The 23,648-nt window shown below is 41.9% G+C and overlaps 1 protein-coding gene across 2 annotated transcripts in view; it reads right to left on the reverse strand.

The window, feature by feature from the left end:
- LOC146812988 (C-type lectin domain family 2 member B-like) overlaps positions 1 to 23,648 on the reverse strand; it is a 95,420-nt gene that overhangs the window by 57,353 nt on the left and 14,419 nt on the right. For both annotated transcript variants that reach the window (XM_085620009.1, XM_085620010.1), the window contains exon 2: positions 13,815 to 13,934. In XM_085620009.1, coding sequence (XP_085476135.1) covers positions 13,815 to 13,934 — 120 coding nt within the window. The remainder of the gene's footprint in view (positions 1 to 13,814; positions 13,935 to 23,648) is intronic.

The following is a 23,648-nucleotide window of genomic DNA, read 5'->3' on the forward strand; positions in this document are numbered from 1 at the left end:
AATGGAGTAAAGAATCAGTAGGAAGACATTGCTTGCAGCATCATTGAGAAAAGATTCAGTGAAGACCATTATATTGATGTTGAGGTCTGTGAACGCTTCTAAAACCTTAACGCAGTATTAAACTGCAGAGTGGCAGTTGTGCAACACACAAATGAGGAACAACTGGAGAATGTATGCACTGGCTGCCCAGGAGAAAGAGTAGGGATTTAGATCTTATTGGTGGATACGTTGCAATTTGGTGGAGAGATGTGATCGTATTCTGGGATACTGCCGTATGAAATGATGATGGGGAAAGGTAGTCCGATTTGTGGCTGGCCAGTGGACTTAATGTCTGAGGGTTTGGAGTTATTGTAGCTATTAATGAGATTGTGTAAATCACGATCATTGAGTGGCGAGTGTGCCTTTTTGGGTCTGGGGAGTGGCTGTAACTGGGGATACCAGTTGGAAGTTGGCTATTGTTCTACACTGGTTGCCACAGAAAGCATTTATGAGATGCAAGTTACGTGCTGAACTGGAAGAAGTCCATGGTAAGGACGTCTATTTTTTTCATCAGATGCGATAGTGAGTATGTTTGTCTGGTGGTCGGATAATACCGGGAGGTTGCTGAGCAGGTAATGGCAGGAGATAATGGAGGAGTGGGGATATGATCGAAGTGTGGGGTTGAGGATTTAGGACTAAAACAAATTTAAGGAGAAGTCTATATTGGAGAGAAGTACTGACAGTCTCGTAGAAGTGTCCTGGAAATTGGAGAGGGAGTAAATGTTGTGTGGGGGAGCGGGGTGTAGGTGTGATAGAGTAAGGATGTTATTGGTGGAGGGTTTTTTAGGGGTGCTACATTCAGGGACGAGAGGCACTTAATAGTGTGTGGGTAAGTTAAAATGGGTATAGCAGAGCATGGGGGAGATGGAGGAAGGGGTGACCTGATGATGCCAATTGTGAATCAGCTGGGAGAGGTCCGAGTAAGGGAAAGAAATGGTCAACCAAGGACAGGATCTTGTCGTTCACTTGGAACATGATTTTCCCATTGTTGAAGATGTAGATTGAGATGTTACCGTAAAGGGCAACGGGTAAAGTGCATTTGAGTTTTTGTCCAAAAGGAAAGCTTGACAGTGACGTAACATGGAGCTCATTTTGTAGGGAGGTGGACTATGGGTCGGTATCGTGGGTGACGAGGAGAAGGTCGATTTGGTGGTTACCTTTCTGGAAAAAGTGGTACTGATCCACAAAGATGGTTTCTGGGAAATCACTCATATTTTTAATCGAATTTAAGCAACATTTGGGAATGATTTTAAAAGTATTGACACATGATTTGAGAAAGCAATTCGAAGGAGATGCTTGGGCAGGGGGCATCACCACCATGGTTAGGCGGTACATGGTTAAGGAGGATTGCAAAAAGGAGAGAAGGTGGATTACAGTGAGGAGAAAGACAAGAACAAGTGTTTATTAGCTTTTCCCAGCAGTGACAATGAGGAGCAGTAGGTGTGTATGAGGTGGGTGTTTAAGGCATGGCTGTAGTGTAGGCAAAGCACTGCACTATTCGGATTCAGTCTGGGAATGTTTTCAATCAGTGACCCGGAAGAAGAGTATGTAATTGCTCTTTATAGAGAGTTGTTGAGGCCACGGGCTACAGACTCTTTGTTTAATTGTAATCAAGGTTGACTGTTAACTGCAACTCTGTTTATTGGTGCTCAATTAAGACTTTGTTTGATGGTATTCACAGTTGTCAGGAGCCAACGAGTAGAGCCCAGGGAATGGAGTTTACAGATTGTTGTGAGGGTTCTTTATGAAGGGCTGTAGGGACGCTGTGCTACTGACTGTTTAAAGGAATTCGAATGCCGACTCTGTTTCTTGGGACTCTGAAAGGAGCAGGTAATGACGCAATGACATGTTATACACTATTAGCTCTCGCTTGGCCGAACACGCCTGAGAAGATGAAAATTAGAGTCCATGGTGATGGGGCAATTTACCAGCACTAATGTCATTCATAAATCTCTTGCGACTTATGTGGGTATTCTAATTTTTATCAATCTGTAGTCAAACATAGGTATTACCTTCCACCATCCCATATTTTCATGCCTCCTTGTTGATCTCCCTTCCTTACCTTTGTTACCCAAGTTTATTAGAGAGCTACCTCTGGATGACAGTTGGAATCGTAAGGAGAAGGTCGTACTAACAGAGAGTGAACTTAGAGGGCCATTTCTAGCACTAAGCAAGTGAGTAAAACAAAAACTTACTTTAATTACGAGAGTGGATCTCTTTTAAAGGCTTGCGACGAGGACGAGAAACAGATGTACAGGGGACAGCTTGTGACGCATCTACCTCACTTATATGTTTTATTTACTCCAAGTCATACTGCCGAATTGACCCATTTGCGCATGCAAAAACGAATGGTGTCATGTACAATTCCTAATTAGCGAGTTGTTGCGTTTAGGTGAGGGGAAAAAGATCCACATCCCTTACTCATCATATAATAAGCGTGTATCGTTCTTGTGCTGTTTCTGGCCCAGAAACAGGGGGAGAAGCCCCTATCCCCCTAACATGAAGTAGGATGAGTTTAGTGTGTCCGGGCAAGAGTATGGATTTTTTGGTTGATTAGGATAAAATATCCAATTGATGCAAGTATATCAAATGATAATGGTGAGAAGTTTGTGCTTTTATTTGTCTGTCAGAAAAGAACAAGGATGGCACAGCCAACACGTGTTTCGCCCTCTAAATGGCCATCGAGCCTAGGGCTTCTTCAGGGCGGGTGGTCAGGTCGTGGCGTCTCAGAAACCCATCGGAACCTGGCATTAGCCGAGACAGTAGAATCTTCGGGTCGACAAACCCTCCCGTTTATAATGATATCCCATTACCTGACCACCCGCCCTGAAGAATGCACTTTCAAATAGGTAGGGGTCCCCAGGGGACCCCTTCCTCTTTGCAAATGCAGGGGAAAATGCATTTTAGGGGCAGGCAGTGGTCCCAGGAACCGAATGAAACGAAAAGGTTTAATTTATTTTTTCTTAAATGCATCCCGTTTTCCTTTAAGGAAAACGGGCTGCATTTTTTTTTTTAAACTGCTTTATTTAAATGCAGTCCCTGACATGGAGGTCTGCTGAACCCAGCAGGCCACCATCCCTGGGAGGGCTTGTCATTCCCAATGGGGTCGCAAATTGTGAGTGCCTCATGAATATTGATGAGGCATGCAAATTGCAACCCCACTGGGAATCGCAAATAGCGTCTCAGACACTGTTATACATGGCAATTTGCAACTCGCAAATTATCATGTTCGTACATCTGCCCCCTAGTTTCTCCATTGAGCAACCTTTTAAAGAAGGGTGCTTAGTTCATTTGGGATTGAGAAAAGCACAGTAACTTTGAAAAAAAAAATCCAACAAGCTATAATAGTACTCTCTTCCTTGGAGAATTTTGATGTCAATTGTAAAACCATCTTGGCCACTGATGCCAGTACTAAATGTTTTGGAGCTACACTTGCACAAATTGTGGACGGGAAGAAGAAAATAGTTGTGTTGATATCCTGAACCCTCAAAGTATCAGATGCAGATATTCTACTGTAGAAAGAGAAGACTTGGCCCTGTGTTGGGCGACATACCACACTTCAAGTTATTTTTGTTTGTGGATGTTACTTTTCACATTATGCACTGGCCATAAACCACTACCTTTCAATCTTACTACTTAAGAAACTGGTTGTACTCATCCCCACATCGCTACATGGATGTGGAGCCTGGAGGAATACAGTTTTAAGATTAAGTATGTTCCAGGTTTTTGCAACATGTCAACAGACTGTCTGTTACGGTTACCTTCAAAAAGTGATGATATGAAGAAGTGTAGTGTTGAAGAACCATTATTATTGGTCACAATCCCCGGTCTTGCAAAGGATGAGTGGGAGGGATGTTCAAGGATAGATGAGACGTTGCCACTTGTAAAGTAGAGAATAGGTCAAGGTTGGACTGCTAAACCCAGTGAATTACGGGACGAGATCCAGGGTTACTGGGAGGCGAGACATGAATGGAGTATAAATGACAATGTAGTAAAAAGAGGTGACAAATTGGTAATCCTCTAGGACTCATGTGGTGGAATTGCTGATTTAGCCCATGAGGTGCAAGTTGGCCGAGGCATCACGAAGAGCAAGGAAATGGCGAGATATAGTAGAACCTTTCAGATAATGCATGTGGGCTGGTAAGTACAAGCTAGTGTTGGTGGATTGCCACTCACACTGCATAGTGACAAAGGAGGTAAACTACACCAGTACCCTTGACCTGATAGAATTCGTGATCAACACCTTTATGGAGAAGGGCATTCTCAGCATGTTTGTAACTGATAACAGGGTTAAATTGACCTCACATGAAATGAAGTCATTTCTTACTGAAATGTCCATTTGAAAACTATTATATTTCCCAAGGCTAATGGACTAGTTGAATGAGTGAATAGAATTATTCAAATATTTGCATATAACTATCTTGTATTTCAGGCAATCCAGTAGACAAGTACCTTCAGGACAGGTTATGAACATACCACACTGCTCTCAATTCACTCACCGGAATTTCCCCTTTTATGTCACTTAAAGGTAGACATCCAGGAACAAAAATCTCTACTAGTTGGTTGAACGGCAGGAAGCAGGTTTGGGTGCAAAGAAAGAAAGGAAGTAAATGCACGTGCAATCCAATATTAAAAAATTACAATAAGTATGACGCTAAACATGGGGATGAAGGGTGCTGGTGGAGGGCTAGTGATCTAGTAATAATCAAGTTGCCAGACCAACGCAAGAAAAAATGCAAGAATTTTCCAAACCATTAAAAATAAATTGGGCAAAAAAAAAAACAGATCCTGGAAGATGAAGGATGATGTGGACAGGATATCTACATATCCTACTACTCCAGGTGTAGGAGGCGATCAGTCTAATCTCATGAGTGCCCAAGACACTGACTGGGAGGGCGTAATGTGTTCAAAGAGCCAGACACATGCAGTCTGGACATAAGGACTGAAAGTGATGTTATAATTTCATTATAGGATGGATATCTGTTGCAATTTAATCAAAGTGTACTCAGATGCATGTATTTTCCATAGGTTATATTCCACCACCCCTTATTTGTCATGCCTCGGTATTGATCTCACTTCCCCACCTAGTTAGCCCAGTTTGTTAGATAGTTGGAACATTACACGTTTGGAAGGACAGCTGGAAACTTGAGAAAACTGTGCTGAGAAAGTGAGGTTGGGGGGGGTCATCACCAGCACTAAGCGCGTGAATAAAAGAAAACTGTTACTGCATCTTCGAGTGTGGATCTTTATTTAACAGGAAGTATATGTGTCAACTGAACTCTATCTTAAATTAAATGCACGGAAATCTGAAATTTTACTCTTTGGAGGAGCTAAACTTGTCTGGAATACCACTGGGATGCCCCAGCTCCAAAGCAATGAGCAAAGAACCTTGGGGTCCTCATGGACAATACCCTATCCATGCAGGACCATGTGCGGGTTCTATGTGGAAGAAGCTTCACGATGCTGAAGCTTCTAAGAAGGTTATTTCCTTGGATCCCGCAAGATTGCAGGAGAACTGTCACGCAGGCATTACTTACCAGCAGACTGGATTATGGTAATGCATTGTTTGTGGGCATGGCAGATTACCTTTTCACACAACTACAAGTGGTGCAAAATGCCGCCACCAAACTGGTATGTAACGAAGACAGACTCAGTTCATCGTCTGAGTGCCTGAAACTACTTCAGTGGCTGCCAATGCGCCAAAGAGCGAAATTTAAGCTGCTCAGCTACACACACAAGGCCCTGCACCAACGGGGGTCTCTTATCCTACAGAGGAAATTTGAATTATATGTACCTACTAGGTGCTTAAGATCACGGTGTCTAGCTCAAGCCAGAACAAAACGCATTAAGAAAGTAAGGACAGGGGGTCATAGCTTTTCATACTTGGCAGCAAAACATTGGAATGATCTACCACATGAACTCCGCCTTACAGAGGACTATCTTGTCTTCAGGAAAAAACTTAAGACTCACCTGTTCCCTAGAAAATAATACTGGCCAAACTCATGAATTGCTCAGTTACACACCAGGAGTTCTAGCACAGCGCTGTGATATCCTTCTGGATGAATGTCGCACTTTACAAATAAATAAATAAATAAATAGATAAATAAATAAACTGTACCACCAGCATACGCAAGGGTGACGGCATCTGTCACAGATCTCGGGCTCAACAGTCTTGGGAGACTGTCTGCTACGTACTCTTGCATCCTGGTGCTAATTTTAGAAATTACTACTCCTCAAAGCACTGCATGTTATGGGTTAACAGAGTGGCACCCTACAGCAACTGGTCAGGGTGCACAAACCAGAGCTGGCACCGCCTCTGCGGTTATGGCCACGGGCATGTTTTGGATTGTGGGGTCTGTATCCCAGGTTTGGTTGGAAGCGACTGATACATCTGGTATGTGCTGAAATATAAGCGGGGAATGGGAGACACAAGGAACCGCGATCCCTGTGCACTGGTTAGGGATACAACTTTAGGGCAGTGCAACTGGTGCAGTTGCGCTGGGCTCTGACCTGTGGAGGGGGCGCCGACGTTAGGGTGGGGGGCATTGTGGTTAGCAATAACTTATGGTTGAATGGGATACTTATGTCTGGAGGTAGTGAGAGAATCTGAGAAGGCGATCATGAGGTGTGGGGACACAAAAAATGATTGTCATACTGGGTGCCACCCGCACTAAAGCTGGCACTGCAACTGGACAATCGGTGGCATTCTTCTACTGTAAACTGGAAGATTTTTCTTGACTCAGTATCACAGAACATATTTTTGCACCAGGATAATAATGAAAAAGTGTTTGTAAAACAAAATGTAAATTGTACTGCTTATAAATTATCTAAAATGAGTCCTATACGCTTTCAAGAAGGAATACATGGTCCTTAAAAGTAAAGCACACTTGCCAATCGTCTAATACAATAACTTGAACAAAATTCATTTTGTCTCAACTTCACAAACACCTTTAAAATTTGAAAAATTGTATATATTTTTATATATTGTATCCACAATTTTTTGTGTGGGATCGGGGTGGGGACACCCCTATCTACGTTTGGCAATCCGGTCGGCCAACTTGCGTCTCATTGACAGAACCACGTCCTCTGTATTCTTTTAAAACATTATTATTTAGGGGGGCGTGGCTTGGCGCCCGGCGAGTATGGCGGCGTCCTGTTGAGGCTCTCCGGACCGGTGCGGAGGTTTTGCGCATATTTACTCTCTACCGCAAACCCACACGGATGAATACATTCCAGAACAACTGCTGACTATGATGTGACTCAGCTGACATTACTTCAACTCTCCGACATGCTGTAATATCCAAGTAAGCTTTTCCACAGGACGCGGAGATATTGCGGCAGCCATTTTGTTTCCGGAACGAACCGCGACATGCTTTTTGTTTGTGCGGCAATTTATTTATTTATTTATTTCAGTGACCTCAAGCTGTATCCATAAATTGTGATTATGGTACCTCACTCCTTCTTTATACTAAAAGTGGTCCTCTAAAACAGTTGCCCTTCATCAATTTGAGAAATATGAGGTGATGTGATTACGACCGCCATTTTGAAAAATGTAATAAGCTAAAAAGGGTGAGCATTTGAATTTCTTTATAAAATATACCTGCATTTCTTGTTCTGCACACATTCGTACAATACCCTACTATGGACTTTTTTCTTTGTTTTCTCCTCCCATTATCTTTCATGCTATTTTCTTTATGCTCCACTAGCATGAAGTAAGAGGCTCATCGAAGATTGTACTGTTCCAATGCTACAGTTACTCCTTTGATCCCCAACACTAACACTCCAGTTGGTTAAATGATCATATTCGAATATAGAACTCATGTAGGCTGCACAGATTTGCTTGAGTTTTAGTTTTTCTTCTGGTTTGAATTTGCTTCTTGGTCTGCTGCCTACTTTTTCAAGACTGCCCGGATCATCTCTCAGGACTCACCCACCTTCGCCACCCAAACCAGCCTCACCTGTTTCAAATGGCACTGCTACTACAAGAAATAAGAGCATTTAGACCCTTTGTTGAGGAAACCAACGCCAAATTACAGACCTTTTCGGACAGCTGGTCTCAACTTGATACAAGACTTACAGTAGTAGAGCAAAATGTCTCTGTAGTGAAGTATGATGGTATGTAGGACATCAGACAAGGATACTTCAAGATGTGTGTTTATTAGCCACAGCTGCTGCAGTCAGAGTAACAGTAACATCTGGAATCTCTGAGCTACAAGCTCACACAGTACATTCTACATTCCAATGACATGTCACCATGATGGAATGAATGCAAGATTACAACAGTCTCCTCAATTAAAGACACCACTAACAGTGTTAATATTCTCCAATCTCAAGTGTCGGTACTTCAAAAGCAGGTTGAAGACCTAGAAAATCCAAATAGAAGAAACATACGTATTTATGGCTTGGTGGAAGGGGCTGAAGGTACGAACTCTCTCAGTTTCTTTAAATCCTTACTTCCCAAAATTCTGAATATGCCAGAGGACACTGTGCTTAACATACAACGCGCACATAGGCTGAGACGCCTTCCGTCCAATACTTCACTCTCGCAACGACCAAGATGAGTCATCCTTTACTTTCTAGAGTATACAGATCTGTTAAAAGTACTGGCAGCAGTCAAAGCCAGTCAAAGAATTTCTTGGTCGGGCTCAACATTGTTTTACGCACAAGATTATGCCAAAGCTACTGAAGCCAGACGCAAAGCCTTCCTAAATATGTGACCGGATCTCCGCTCAATGGGAGCTAGATATGGTCTTTTCCACCCTTGTTTATTTAAAGTTACATACAACAACAGAACAGTAACTTACGAGGATCCAATACAACTACAAACCTTCATTAACGCGCACAAGACAGATCATTTGGACTCTTCGGGATCTTCTTCTGCACCTGTTGCTTGACTTTCATTAATTCTTTATATGAGTCTTCATTACGTTCTTTATTGCAGGTTACATGATGTTATTCTCACTTATATGATGGTTTTTGATCTTTTTTAGGTCTAGAGTTTAATGTTGTTTTTATAAGTTCCTGTTTGTTTTACTTTATTTTAATCTTCTCTTGCTCATCGTTTAATTCATTACTTAACGTTAAATATGTTATTCTTCACCTCCACAGCTAATTCTACGTTGTGGCGTGATCTTCCCCCGGTATCAGTCTAGTCACTCTTGAACATATCGTCAGCTCCATGTGGCTCCATCCCTCCCCACATCCATATCCCTTTTATGTAGGTATGTTTTTTATATATTCTTTTTTTGTTTCTCCTTACACTTTCTTACCTTTTCCTCTCTTGGTGTCCCCAGTATTTCCGTCATTACATAGCTGACCGTCTCTATCCCTTTTTTCATTCACATTTTGTCTAATACGTTATCTTTTCTAAGTATCTTCCGGCTTTGTCCCTATTCCTGGCTTAAAGTAGTTGCTTCCTTTCTTCTTCATTATCTATGATTGGCTTGTTCACTTATTTGTTATTACTATTTTTTCATACTTTTTGTTGTTATTTAAATGAATTGGATTCTTGTTTAATATTTTTATTCTTCCTTACTCTCTTTGATATTTAATGCCATTGAAATTAGTCTCCTGGAACGTTAGGGGTTTAAATTCTCCTATCAAAAGACAGAGTTTTAACTCATCTAGCTAAATTAGATGCGGATATTGTATTTCTTCAAGAAACCCATCTCACAGATGTTGAGTCATTAAAATTAAAACGGGGCTGGGTGGGGGATGTATACTTTTCTCAGGGTGATGGTAAACATAATGGTGCCATGATACTTTGCTGTAAATCGCTTCCAGTTAAATTTATATCACAGGATTCGGATGTAGACGGGCAATGGCTTAATGTTAGACTATTATTGAAAATTGCTTCAGTCTCTTTGCTTAATGTCTATGCTCCCACTGGTGGTGATTCCTCTTTTTGGCCCGCATTTGCTAAACAAATTACTCTTTGTATCGAAGATAATTTTATATTTGCGGGTGACTGTAATCAGATTTTAGACCCGTTTATAGATAGAAATTCCAAGGTTTCTTTTGTACCTGATAAGCCCCACCAGTCTTTTGTCCCTACTATTGCTCAACATAAACTTTTAGATACATGGAGATTATGTAATCCCACAACCAGGGAATATACTTTTTATTCCCCGGCTCACCACACTCAATCGCGTATAGATCACTTTTTGGCCTCTCATAATATTTCGCAGGCCCATATAAAAGCAGAAATTGGTCCTATTCTGCGGTCAGATCATGCTACTGTTTCAATTGACCTTGATATGCTACCCAAGGCAGGTGCTCCTAGAAGATGCTGTTTTAACAATGCTCTTCTTTTAGATCCGGTATTTACCTCTTCCTTCACCACCGTTTTAAATGATTATTTTATGTTAAACCAAAATGAATCCTTGTCTTTTTCAACTGTGTGGGATGCTTTTAAGGCCTCAGTAAGGGATTTCATTATTGGATTTGTTGCCAAAAAACGTAAAAAGTGCACGTAAACATATCAACAATCTTTTTCAAGAGATAAAGAGACTGGAGCACTCATATTATACCTCTCACTCGAAAGATTGTCTTACAGCTCTCATAGATGCTAAGCTTAAATTTAACAAGAAGTCAACAGATAATGCCTCACTTTACTTATTAAAATCTAGTGTAAACTTTTATGGAGGCAAAAATAAAGCAGAGAAAATTTTGGACTAACTACTTAAAAATCCAGCATAACAAACTAAATATTGAATCTATCTATGATGACCATTCTGTTCTAAAATTTAAAGATGCTGAGATATTGAATTAATTCTCTCTTTTTTACAAATCGCTGTATACTTCCGAAACACAATCTTCAGACCACTCCTTGTCACAATTTTTTTCCAATATCCAAAAACCCCAACACACCCTTCCTGATTTGTCTTCCTTAGAATTGGATTTAACACAGCAGGAACTCCTAGGCGCTCTCCAACATCTTAAAGAAGATAAAGCACCAGGTCCAGACAGTTTCACCATTGAATTCTTTCTTCATTTTTCCAAACTTTTATTGCCCAAATTACATTCCCTGTTACACTCTTTTTGCTCCGCAAATGGCTCTACTGGCTCTTTTTCAGAAGTGCATAAATGCCTCTTTCCCAAGAAGGGTAAAGACTCAAATTACTGTACAAACTACAGACCCATTTCCCTTGTTAACATTGATTATAAAAAAAATTCTAAAGAACTCGCCCTCCGTTTGGATTCTTATCTACCAAATGCATTCGGTAAAGAGCAATCTGGCTTTGTTAAGGGGCGACTTATAACAGATAACAAACAACTCTTTTTTAATGTTTTATCAAAATCTTCCCATTTAAAACAACCCCTTGCAGCAATAGCACTAGACACGGAAAAAGCGTTCGATAGAGTGGAGTGGCCTTACTTATTTTATACCCTTAGATGATTTGGCCCTAAATTTATCTCCTTAATCTCTCTCCTTTATTCTAATCCTTGCGCTGCTGTTTGAGCTAATGGATTAATTTCCACATTCTTTGATTTGGGTAGAGGTGTACGTCAGGGTTGTCCCTTGTCACCCTTCATTTTTAATTTGGCTTTAGAACCATTTCTCTCCAAATTACGTCAAAATCCAAATATACATATTTTCCAAACACCGACTTCTCACATTAAACTTGCAGCTTATGCTGACGACATTTTGCTTTTTATGTCACGACCAGACGAATCAATTCCGGCTTTTTTTTTTGCAGAAGTGCAGTCGTTTTCCCTTATCTCTGGCTACAAATTAAATAATGATGAATGCGAGATTTTGCCCTTAACCAAATATACTTTTAAATCGGACTTTAGCCACTCCAATTTCAAGCGGAGCCCTAATCATATTAGGTATTTAGGATTACACTTTACTTCTTCAATTTCAGACACTGTAACATTAAGTATGAACAATTGTATCCAAAAGATTTCAGAACTAACAACCAAATGGCATCCTCTTTATTTATCCTGGTGAGGCTGTTTAGACACTATAAAGATGATGCTTTCTCCTATAGTCTTATATACCATTTCTAATATCCCAGTCCCTATTTCTGCTAAACTATTCAAAAAGATCAATTCTATTTGTTCTTCGTTTTTGCGGAAAAATAAAAAATCCCGAATTTCTCTATCAAAATTATCCCGCCCTAAAACTGAAGGAGGAGTCAACTTTCCTAACTTCCCGGCATATAAAAAAGCATTCCTTCAACGCCAAGCTTCATTTTGGCTGCTTGGCTCCACAGAAGATTACCCCTTATGGACCTCAATTGAATGCTCATACGTATCTCCCTTTTCCTTTCATGAATATCTTTCCTTTTCACGCAAACCACAATCACTTTCTACTCCCATAATCAAATTTACCTCCAAACTCTTGGAGTCTAACTCTACTTCAACACAGGGTAATCTGGATTCTCTCCTTAACTCAACAATTTGGCACAACAAAAATTTGCTTATTCATAATAAACCTTTCTATTGGAAGACCTGGAGACAAAAAGGACTAATCTGGGTTCATCAATTATTTTCACAATCGGAATTCTTATCATTTTCCTTACTTAGTCAATCATTTGGTTTGCCTGCCTCTTTTAATCATAAGTATAACCTCCTTAAAAAGGCTGTGTTAGATGCGTATACTCACACCAATACCGTACATGTTAACACTAACATTCCTGACTCTTCTGAACGTCTTCACACTTTGTTACGCACCAGGCCCAAAGCATCCACCATCTACAGCTATTTACAAGGTTCTAACATCATTAGACAGAAGTCTAAAATAGAGGAAGCATGGGAACATGATCTCATGATACCTTGGCCACTAACACTCTGGAATGACATTTGGACTAAAATACAAAAGTCTTCCAGAGCAGCTAACACAACGCAAACACTGTTTTTTTGTATATAATAGGCTCCTATTAAGCCCGAACACTTTAAGCAAAAGGTTTCCGGCTGTATGTTCATCCCCAAATGCTGATTTGTTTCATATGCTCTTCTCTTGTTCACATGTACACGATTCTGGAAACAAGTATGGTCTCAAATTAACCTAATTTTTGGAACTAAATTTTCTTTCTCTTTCATCCATATATTCTTAGGAAGTGTCTCATTTATTTGGAAAACAGTTACTTCTAATGTCAAAATTATTGATTTGTTATTAGCAGTTGCTTTTCAGCAAATTACTATAAACTGGAAAGACCACTAAAATTGCTTACAAAGCTTGGTGGTATGCTGTGTGCCATAATCATAGGTTAGACACATCCTTTGTTTATCCCCTACATATGGCAACGAAACGCTTAGAATTATGGCTACCTATTACATTGTATATTGATGCAAGTGCCCAAAAGGTTTTTCGGTTACATCCATCCCAACAAGAGGTTTCGAAACCACCTTGAACCCCCAAATGTTCCTATAGTTTGATCCCTCATTGAGAAATATGTATTCTTTATAGTGATCTGCTTTCTGTATCTTTATTAATTTATCCAATTCATGTAAATTTGTTATGGTAAAATTTGCAATGTAATGACGTAAACTAAGTATTTTGTACTGTATAAAGACACCTCCTTTCTCTTCAATAAAAAATTTCTTAAACTTAAAACAATATTATTTAAATGCCATGTTTAACAGGACTGAATACGAAAATGCTTATTTAAAATATATGACAATATTATTAAGGCGTAGGCGTGTAGTGTCATTTAAACACTTGGATTCTATCATTTGAAGCATTGTTAGTAACGGCCACTGAGGGTCGCACGAACTCCACCGACGGGAGCTCACTACTGGAAAAATGTATTTAAGTGACAGCAACTCACCTACGTTCCACGCTACGAAAGCCGCTGTGACGATAAGCGAACCAGCTGCCAGTGCCTGCGCCACGTGCAATCTGGTCTCTCCTTTCAGCACGTTTCTCCCACTTCCACTCCGCTCATGATCTACAAAAGAAACAAAATGTCCTTCTAGTTGATGCAGTGCAAAATTCTAGAGTTTTTTTTAACCACTTTGAAGTGTCGCCTATGGACCACTTTTAGCTGTGCGTTATTATTAAACTGCAGGCAATGCAATATGTTACCTATATTGTATTGCCTGCGCCTGTAGATAACTATAAACATAAAGGTGCCTTGATGTTATTGGAAACAAGCAAACACCCAGGGCATGACTTCCGAAACGTCATAGTAGTGTTGTGTGAATGTCCCCGATGGGGGACACACAGTCCCCTGCACTCTCGCCTTTTCTTCAAATCTTGAAATGAATGCTATTCATTGAGGTTTTTGGCGTACATTGTGCGGGGCTCTTTAACCTGGCAACTTTGCGGCCAATAAGCCATGCATTTTGCTTGACTACAAAGTGCAAGCATCACACGTGACGAGCTCAGACATTTATTTAAACGTATAACAGGCATCATATTTCAGTGGTTACTAGAGAAACACAGGCATACATGGGCGTCACAACAAACCCACCCTTCAGCAGCTTAAGATGGGGGGCGCCACTGGGCAGTTCTGATTAACATAACATATTAAATATTGTGTTTATAGCTCCTTTTATTTTCTTCGATATGGCATTGGAGCGCTAGTCTTCAAAGACAACCTCATAAACACCAGTTTAAAAGGCTAGTGCGTTGCAACTGGGGAGCCTAAAGAAACAAAGGGGGGGGGGGGGGGGGGGTCTGAGGGGCACTGCGTACCCATACTTTTTTCATTTTAGAAAAGGAACTCTCCTACTTTTTGTGAAAAGATGACCGTCCTGGGATCGAGGGTTAATTCCGAGAGCTGCAAAGCGCAGCCGCAGTGTAATGCGGGGAGTCTCCTGTGCTGTGACCCCGAGGGAGGGACAGACAACTGAACAAGCCCCGGGTGCATGCTTGTCTGAAACACATGTAAATGTACGCAAGTAAGTGGTCAATCTCCAAATCTAAAGTGTGCTTGGAAGTCAGTCAGTCAAAAGAATGTTTATTTAGACCAATGTTTTTGAAACAACACAGTATCACCTATAATCACCTTATCTGAAACATTAAAAAAAATTAGGTAATAAATATTACAATATTTAAAATTTCAGCGTTAAAATTCATATGCCAGCCAGTACAATTTAAAACAGAAGGCCATAATATTTAGTTTAGATACCCCTTCTTACTCATATAATTAAAAAGATTCTACAAAGTTGTCAGAGTTCCTAATTTTGAAATTGGGTACCCGAACCTTTCCGTTCTTGGCTGCCTCACCTATCATTCACTTAATAGATGCATTTCCATTCTATTACATAGCGTTGACACTTCAGGATTTTTGAGTTTACCACCAAGATAAAAACAGTGACCTTTAAACTCCCATATTATATTTATACCACTTCATTTCTTATTATAATGCCAACTTACTTTTTCTAGATGCCCGATTCATTGTGTTTATCCGAGCATGACTTTTTGAATGCAGTCATGAACCTTCCAATAGCAATTGCAATGTCCAAGTAGCGCATGCAAGTAAGAAAATCTACAGCCTGTGCGCGGTTCATTATTCTATATTTAAAAAATAGTGGACGTAAACTCAATTTCTGCAAGGGCAGCACTTTTAAGCAATCCATTAACGTGTAAAATGTTGCATTTTGTATGTAGCCCACATGTGCAATTACCATCAGGTTGAATCATTTCTGCTTTTATGTTCCCATTTGTAAAAGAAGATTGCCACCAATTCTAATTCTTAATACTTCGCACCTAAACCAGCAGCTTGATAAAATGTCCAAGTAAGGAAACCAGACTACCTTCAACTCTTTTTTCCCACCCAGATACTGCCAATACTTTTCCCAGAATAGTTCTCTCCCTATAGACCTCAGCTCCCATTAGAGACCTCAACTAGCAGGGTTTCATGACATAGGCTCACCTTCATATCGCTACAGACAGATATCATATTCTTTCTGACCCATTTGGCCCATTTAAGTTCGCTATGATGGATCTTGTTTTTGCACCAATGGGAGACTGTCTGTTCTCTCCCTGGCCCAGTCTTTTCCAGAATCTTTTTAAAACCACTTGGGCCAATATATGCCACGGGGTCAGACCCACATCTAGTCTAACGGCCTGTACCATGGAGGAACCTGGCAGGGTCATTAAGGTTCTAATGCATTTTCCTTGCACAGCGTCTCACCTGCGTTTACCACTGATGCAAAGTAATTCAGCTCGTTAGACTTGGTGGGCTCTAGTTGGCACAGGTATGCACTTGTGACAAATAGGGACCCTCTCCTCTAGTCAACGTAAGGGGGTGTGCTCTTAAAATAACCCCTGCTCACCCCCTTGGTAGCTTGGCACGAGCAGACAGGCTTATCTCTGAGGCAGTGTGTAAAGCATTTGTGGACACATACAGTAACCAAGTGACAACACTACAGATGGACACCACACAGGTTTTAAATCAAAAATAAGTATGCTTTATATAGATTTACCACAAGACCATTAAACGACAAAAACACACACTACTGTTACTTTAGATGGTAGGATTTTGCTTAGTTCTCTTAAGTTCTTAAGTGCGACACTTTAAGTCAATGTACCTTTTAGATGCGACACGCAGGGCAACGAAAGTGTTGCAACTATGTGGATGCGTTGAAGATTTTGGTGCAAAGAAATAAAGACGTGAAGATCTTCTAGATGCAGTACGCTTCTCCGATGTTGCGAGAAGACTCGACGCTTCAGCTGCAGCGGCGACACACTTTACGCGATGCGACGACAGGGGCCTTGGCAGCGACACTCTTCTCCGATGTTTGCGAGACGCAGCGGCAACACCCCTTTACGCGATGCGATGACAGCAGCTCCGACGGCGGCACACTTCTCCGTGGATGCGAGGCGCTTTTCTTGATGCGGTGCAATGCGACAACTACGATGGCTGCGATGGCGACACGCTTCTCCCTTAATGCGAGACTCTTCTCTTGATGCGGTGCAATGCGTCAGCTACGATGGCTGCGATGGCGACACGCTTCTTTGGCGTTGCGAGACACTTCCTGGATGATGCGAGACGCTTCCGCTCAATGCGATGCTGCAGCAGTGACACACTTTACGAGATGCGACGACAACAGCTCTGACAGCGGCACGCTTCTCCTTCTAGAGTCGCGCTTCCAGCTCCTGGCGACACGCAGTCCCTCAGAAGGGCCAACAACAGCAGCAGGCACTTCCAAAGAACTCTGGGGAGCTGGGGGGTGAAGTCTGTTGTTCCTGAGACTTCAGCAGGAGGCAAGCTCTTTTCCAAGCCCTTGGAGATCCTTCACAAGTTGAGCAAAAGTACACACAAAGTTCCTTTCGCCTCTCTTTGGCAGTAAGGCAACCACTGTAGGCCAATCCCCCAGGTTCAGGGATAGTTTCCTCCTCAGCTTCTTCTGGTTCCTCCCTCAGCAGAGGTTCTTCTTGTTTTCCCAAAGTGATCTAATTTCTTGGGATCAGGGTCCCAATATTTATACCCAGAAATCCTTTGTCCTCTGAAGGCAGAGGGGCCTTTGCCCAGTCCAAACCAGTTCCTGAGCACTCTGTTTACCAGACTTCTCCTTTTCTTTCACAGTGCAGGGCAGAAACATTAGACGCCCCGCAGGAGGTGGAGCCAGCATTGTGGAAGGCAAGTACAGCTCTGGAGCACTTTGTTGACAGGATTCCTTCTCTTCCTTCACTGTGCAGGGTAGAGACATCAGCCGCTCCCCAGGAGGTGGAGCCAGCATTGTGGAAGGCAGGCACAGCCCTATTCAGGTCCCAGGTGCAACTCCTCCCACCCATCTAGATGCAGATCTCTATTCACCACTGGGGCACCTCACCCGGTCTCCTGGAATTCCCCAGCCCTGTCACTCAAACTCCAGACAAAGGAATACACACAGCTAAGCAGAGGCAGGTTTGAATGGTTAGACAAGAAAATGCCTACTTTCTAAAAGTGGCATTTTCAAACACAGAATGTTAAAACCAACTTCACTAAAAGATGTATTTTATCATCCTGAGTTCAGGCATACTAAATTCGAATTTCTACCATGTTCCCCAAGTCAGTTAGCATTATAAAATGTAATAACCAAACTGCTCATTCTGGCCTATGGCGAACAGGTAGCCTTGCAATAGTGAAAAACGAAAATGGCTGTAATTCACTATTAAGCATGCCACACACACCAGGGCATGTTCTACCTTATCCTTACAATGCACCCTGCCCTTGGGCCTACCATAGGGGTGTCTGATATGAAGAAAATGGAAGGTTTAGGGACTGGCAAGTGGGTGCACTTGCCCAGTCAGCATGACAGTACCAGACTGCACGCAGGCTCTGCAATGGCAGACCTTAGACACATGTTTACAGGCTGCTTCTGTGGGTGGCACAACCAGTGCTGTAAGCCCACCAGCAGTATTTGGATTACAAGCCCTGGGCACTCCTGGTGCACTGTACTAGGGTCTGACAAGTAAACCAAACCAACCAATCATGGAATCACAAATCATACATCAATTTACAATAGGGAGCACTTGCACTGTGGCACTGGACAGCAGTGGCACAGTGCCCTGAGCAACTAACACCAGCAAAAAAGTACTTGAGGCACTGCGAAAAATGGAAGGGAGACTCACGCCAATGTGCCAGGTCTAACAGCTCTGTATTGTAGTTGTGGGGGTATCATGGCCACAAAGAGTTTCAGAACTGGTCTATGCGACATATCACCATAGCGCCGGTTGAATTTTCTCAAGCCACTCACCGAGGCGGGGGCCCTCTCCTTTAGGGCCTTCAAGTGGGTATGCCAGTTCAGGGACCTTTCAAACCAAATTCCTAGGTATTTATAGGTGTTAACTGTTTCCAGTTTACTGGTTCCCAAATGGCAACTGAACTTATCAACTTTTTTTGCCAAAACACACCATTTTAGTTTTGTACATATTTGCGGTTAACAGTTTGTGGCTATATTAAGCCCTTAATGCATCCAACTTTCTCTGTAGACCAATCTCCATCTGATCTAAAATTACACGGTCATCTGCATACAGAAGGCATAATATGTGTTTCCCACCCATTCTAAGGCTGACGCCTTTTGCCCTGCCAGCGTCTTAGGGAGATCCGTGACAAATATGGAGAATAGCAGTGGGTCCAGCACGCAACCCTGACTTAATCCATTGTTCATTTTTATTCTCTGCGTCAGTGACCCCTCGGTTTCTATAATGACTAGGGCCCAATTATGTTTGTGTAACTCCCGTATTATGCCCAAAATTCCCTTTGGAATCTCATAATTTGCCATGGTTTCCCATAGGCGGACCCGGTCCACCAGATCAAAGGCAACACAGAAGTCTACGAAGCAGGAGAACAACTTCCATCTCTGCTCGACCAACTTCTGTGTGATGGACCAGAGGGCAAAGTAGTGATCAATTGTGGAATCAGTGCTTTAAATGGGCCGGTACTCAACGGTACGGAGTAACAGCACTTTTTAATTTTTTCCCACTTGAGTACCGGAACTTCTCCTAGGACAAGCTGAGTACCGGTACTCATGGGGGCTTGTTCCGTATGAGAAACCATGCATAATCCAAATGTGAAGGCAGTTCCATGGAATGCCTTAGACTTTCAGACAGTTCTAGATATTAGCTGGTAATTCTGTTGCATGCTGGGACTCGTAGTTCCCCTTTCTCATTATAAGTAAGGGTTTCTAAAAATTCAAGCATACAAAGCTTTGATGGCAAAATTCAGAGACGGTTTTGAACATACCCTTATAGTAAATGCTTTATAAATGATTATTAGGGCAATAACCATTGGACAGATACTTCCGATTTTCTTACAATGCACTTGGATTACTTGCATATAAAGTTTGGAAAGGTTGAAAACTTAGCCCCGCCCCTGGCTCAGTCTCTGGCTCCGCCCCTAGTCCCACCCCACACTCCACCCCCAATCCACCGCTCCTTTTGACGAGTACCTGCACCTATTTTTTTCCATTTAAAGCACTGTGTGGAATTACCCTCCTTGAAGTCAACTTGTTCCGGGGGAAGGGGTACGGGGGGACGATTGATTTCAATTTGACCCAGTCGTCAGTATTTCAAGTATGAGTTTTGCAAAAAAGATTTCACCCACATCTAAAAGTTTAGTTTAATCAGCCTATAGATTTAGGGGACCTTTTATCTCCTCTATTATGGATGAGTCTTATTATATCCCATCTCCAACTAACTGGGAATTGTCCTGTTTAAAGTATGAAGGAGAACAACCAAGATAAAAGGTCTGCCCACCTCCCCAGCCAGGCCTTTATTATTATTATTATTATTATGACTGGGAGATTATCCGGGCCAGCTGCATGGCTCAGATTTAAGCTTGCAAGAATTTGTTTTATGTTCTCTACAGTGAAGTGTGCTCTAATGTCATTTTCCACCCCTACCCAGTGGGTGCTACTTCTTTCCTCTGGCTCTTGCCTTTTACCATAAATCCCCCCCCCCCCCCCCGCCCCAAGTACTCCTCCCAAGCAGCTTCCTCAACCACACAATTCATGACACCCTGAGTTTTGCCTGAGCCTTCCTGAATTACCTTCCAGAACGTCCTTACATTTTTTGTTTCTATTGCTTCCAGTACGTTGCTCCAGCATTTCACTTTAAATTCTCTGTTCTGGTTCCAGAAGTGTTTTATACATTTTACTTAGATTTAACAGATTACTATAGCTTTCAAAATCATACTTTACTTTGAGACTTCTCTCCCCTTTCCTTATTGATCTCTTTATTTTCAAACATTCCTCACTAAACCAATCCTTTCTCTTCCCATGGTTATCCACATTCTTTTTGGCGTTTGTTACGGTTTCTTTTACATTAACCGTAAGGCACTGGACCACTTGGTTAATTATATTTTCATACCTCTCTGGATTTATTAGCATTACATTCTCCCTTACTAAGATTTGTTACTGATTAGCCAGTTTTGCCATGCATTCCTCGGTCATTCTGGTGAATGTGTGCCTTGGGTAATCCAATTGTAAAGGAATTATCTTTTCTTGTAGGTCCCTACTGAAACACTCTAAATGTTTTCAAAATTCCAGGCATACATGAAAATGTTGTCAATTGGGCAGGATTGCGAGCCAACCTTAAACGTTTGCTTAGCCGGGCGAGCAGTCTCCGTCCTGCCATTCAGACTAAACAGATTCTTCCTGGCCAAGTGCTTACCTAGTGCAATATCTCATGCTGACATTTTAGCTTCAGGGAAGCTCACTGCATTTATGTTGAATGTACCCAGCATCTCTTTGAACCATGGATCAATTATTTTTAGGTAATTTTGTAGTTAATGTCTCCCAATAAAAGAGACATGTCTTTATCATTTTTTCACACACATAATTCAGGTCTTCCTTAAAACACCTTCCTGTCCTGTAATTTTCCAGGCTTCAGCCCTGCATATATACATTCATAATTAACATACTGTCAAATTTGGTGTCTGGGTCCCGTAGAAGCACTCTGCACACCACAAGCCAATTTAATTTTACTTCTAGGGGTTTAACCTTTCTCGCTATCCTAGTTCATACTCAGGTCATTAGCCCCCCCCCCCCCCCCCCCCCCGCCCCGTAGGGCTTTCCTGACAACTGCTTGTTGTGGGCCTATTTATTTGGACAAACCCATCGATTGTGGGGCTTTCGTTGCACAGCGTAGTTTCTTGCAGACACGTGATCTCATGGGTGTTGGCAAGTTTTTTAAGGCCTTCTAGTTGTGCCCTTCTCCCAAGCCCATTAATGTTCCCGGGTAGTATTCCAAGGCTGTGCAACGACCCAGCACCCTAATCGAATTAGCTTAAATACCCCTCTTCATCTGCGACAGTTTGAGGTCGGCCCAAGTACCTGTCTTCAAAACTCCATTGAGCGCAGGGTTTGCGTGTCTCTGCGGTGTCAACAGTCATTTCGATATTGCCTTTTTCCTCATATATCCCGTCCCATAGTCAAACCTGCCTTGACCCAAGTCCTGCATGACACCTCAAGAATGATTCATCCGAGTGTCCTTTTTCGGGTAATTCGGTTTCAGACACTAACGTTATCCCTTCCTCTTGTAGTTCTTTCGCTGCCTTTATCAGCGCTGCTTTTACTAGCCCTGAATACATTAGAACTTTCATGATTTATTTTCTCTTGCTCTTCTGTATGGATCCAACTTCCGAACATCATTGGAACATCATTGGTTCCTATTTCTCTCAGGCTGATACATTTAGAGAAAGCAAAGAGAAGTTGGGACCGATTTAAGGGATGCAGCTTTCTCGTTTACCACCCTTTCCTAGTTGGGCTGGTTCAAAATATAGTCACATTTTAGATTCTTTATTCTTTCCTGTGCCTTGCTGACCCACTCTTTCCAGCCCCACTTCCTACTAGTTAAAGCATTCAGCTTACTTCCTTTTTCGTCATGGGCTACAATTTTCTTTTTAGCGCAATATCCCTCCCCCTGTTGATTATCTATGGGCCTTTCACTTTTCTTTTGTGGCTGTTGTGAATCCTTCCTTATTCCCTTTTCCCTCTCCTTCCTTTTTCCTCGGGAGACACCATTCCATTTCCTTTCTTTTACGTCTCTTATGGGACCTTTTATCTTTTGACTATTCTCACGTGTGAAACCTCCCACAATATTTCCCATCTGCTGTTTTTCATTTCTCCCCTCCCCAGTTCCCTTCCCGGGGATATTTCTCCCTCTTTTTAGCCGGGGTATATACGGTCTGTATCATGTTGGTTCTCCGAGTTTCTTTATCAGCATAGATCGATTAAAGACATAAAAACTCTGCATTTTAATCTGCCGGAGTGCATCACCATACTTTCCGTATTCTGGTTAACAAGTTCTAGAAGTCCAACTATAGATGACATATGGTGCCAAATTACTTTTAGTTCTCCCACAATGTTCTGTAGTTGATTTTTTTGGGCCTTTAGGATATCATTATTCATCATGATTACTTCCAATAAACCGTGCGATGTTTTTTGTAGCATTAGCATTATGTCCAACATGGACGACGACAGTGTTGTCATACTATCTATCCCTATTGAAGAGGTATGTGCTGAGCCTTCTATGGCCTCCTTGTTTGACCCCAGCAGCTGCTCCATGTTCTTTTCCTGCTCAGTACTAGAGACCGTGCTGTGATCTCCTTCCTCACCCTCAAGCATTTCTCCACCAATTGTGATGCCTCTTTATCTTGAAGGGATAAGGGCCGAGGTGAGGAGGAAAGTCTAGGTTCGAAGAAAAATTACTTTTGCTTTAACAAATCTTGCGGTCTCAGAAAATATGTGTAAAGATCTAAATGGACTTGGCTACTATTCTCGTCTTCCACATTATGCACTTCCCCTGTTATCTGTGAAACTGATACGGATTGTTTTCTTTTAAAGTGTTTGCACACAAAATCCTTAGTTGATCTAGACACTAATTCTGCAGGGAATTTTTGGGTACGGGTTTCTTCCTTATGCTCCTCAGAGTTGTCCTTATCCCTTCTTCTTTGGGGGTTGCCATACTCTCTTCATGGATCCAAATTATAGTTGAAGTATCAGCAATCACCTGTGGCTGCCCCTTCTGCCCTTTTCGTAGTTTGCCTTTTTCAGGCGCCATCTTTTCAACTAAGTATGTATTTCTGATGTTTGACCCTTGGTGCCTTTCTTGATTTTCTCTGATTTTAAAAAGTCCTTGAAGCGGTATTTTCATCAGGTGTCTGCTTCCTGCTCGGACCCTTTAAGCTCCTCACCAACCTTAAGGACCCCCTATTCACTTTTTACAA

This window comes from Triturus cristatus, chromosome 7, assembly GCF_964204655.1.
Source record: "Triturus cristatus chromosome 7, aTriCri1.1, whole genome shotgun sequence".
NCBI lineage: Eukaryota > Metazoa > Chordata > Amphibia > Caudata > Salamandridae > Triturus > Triturus cristatus.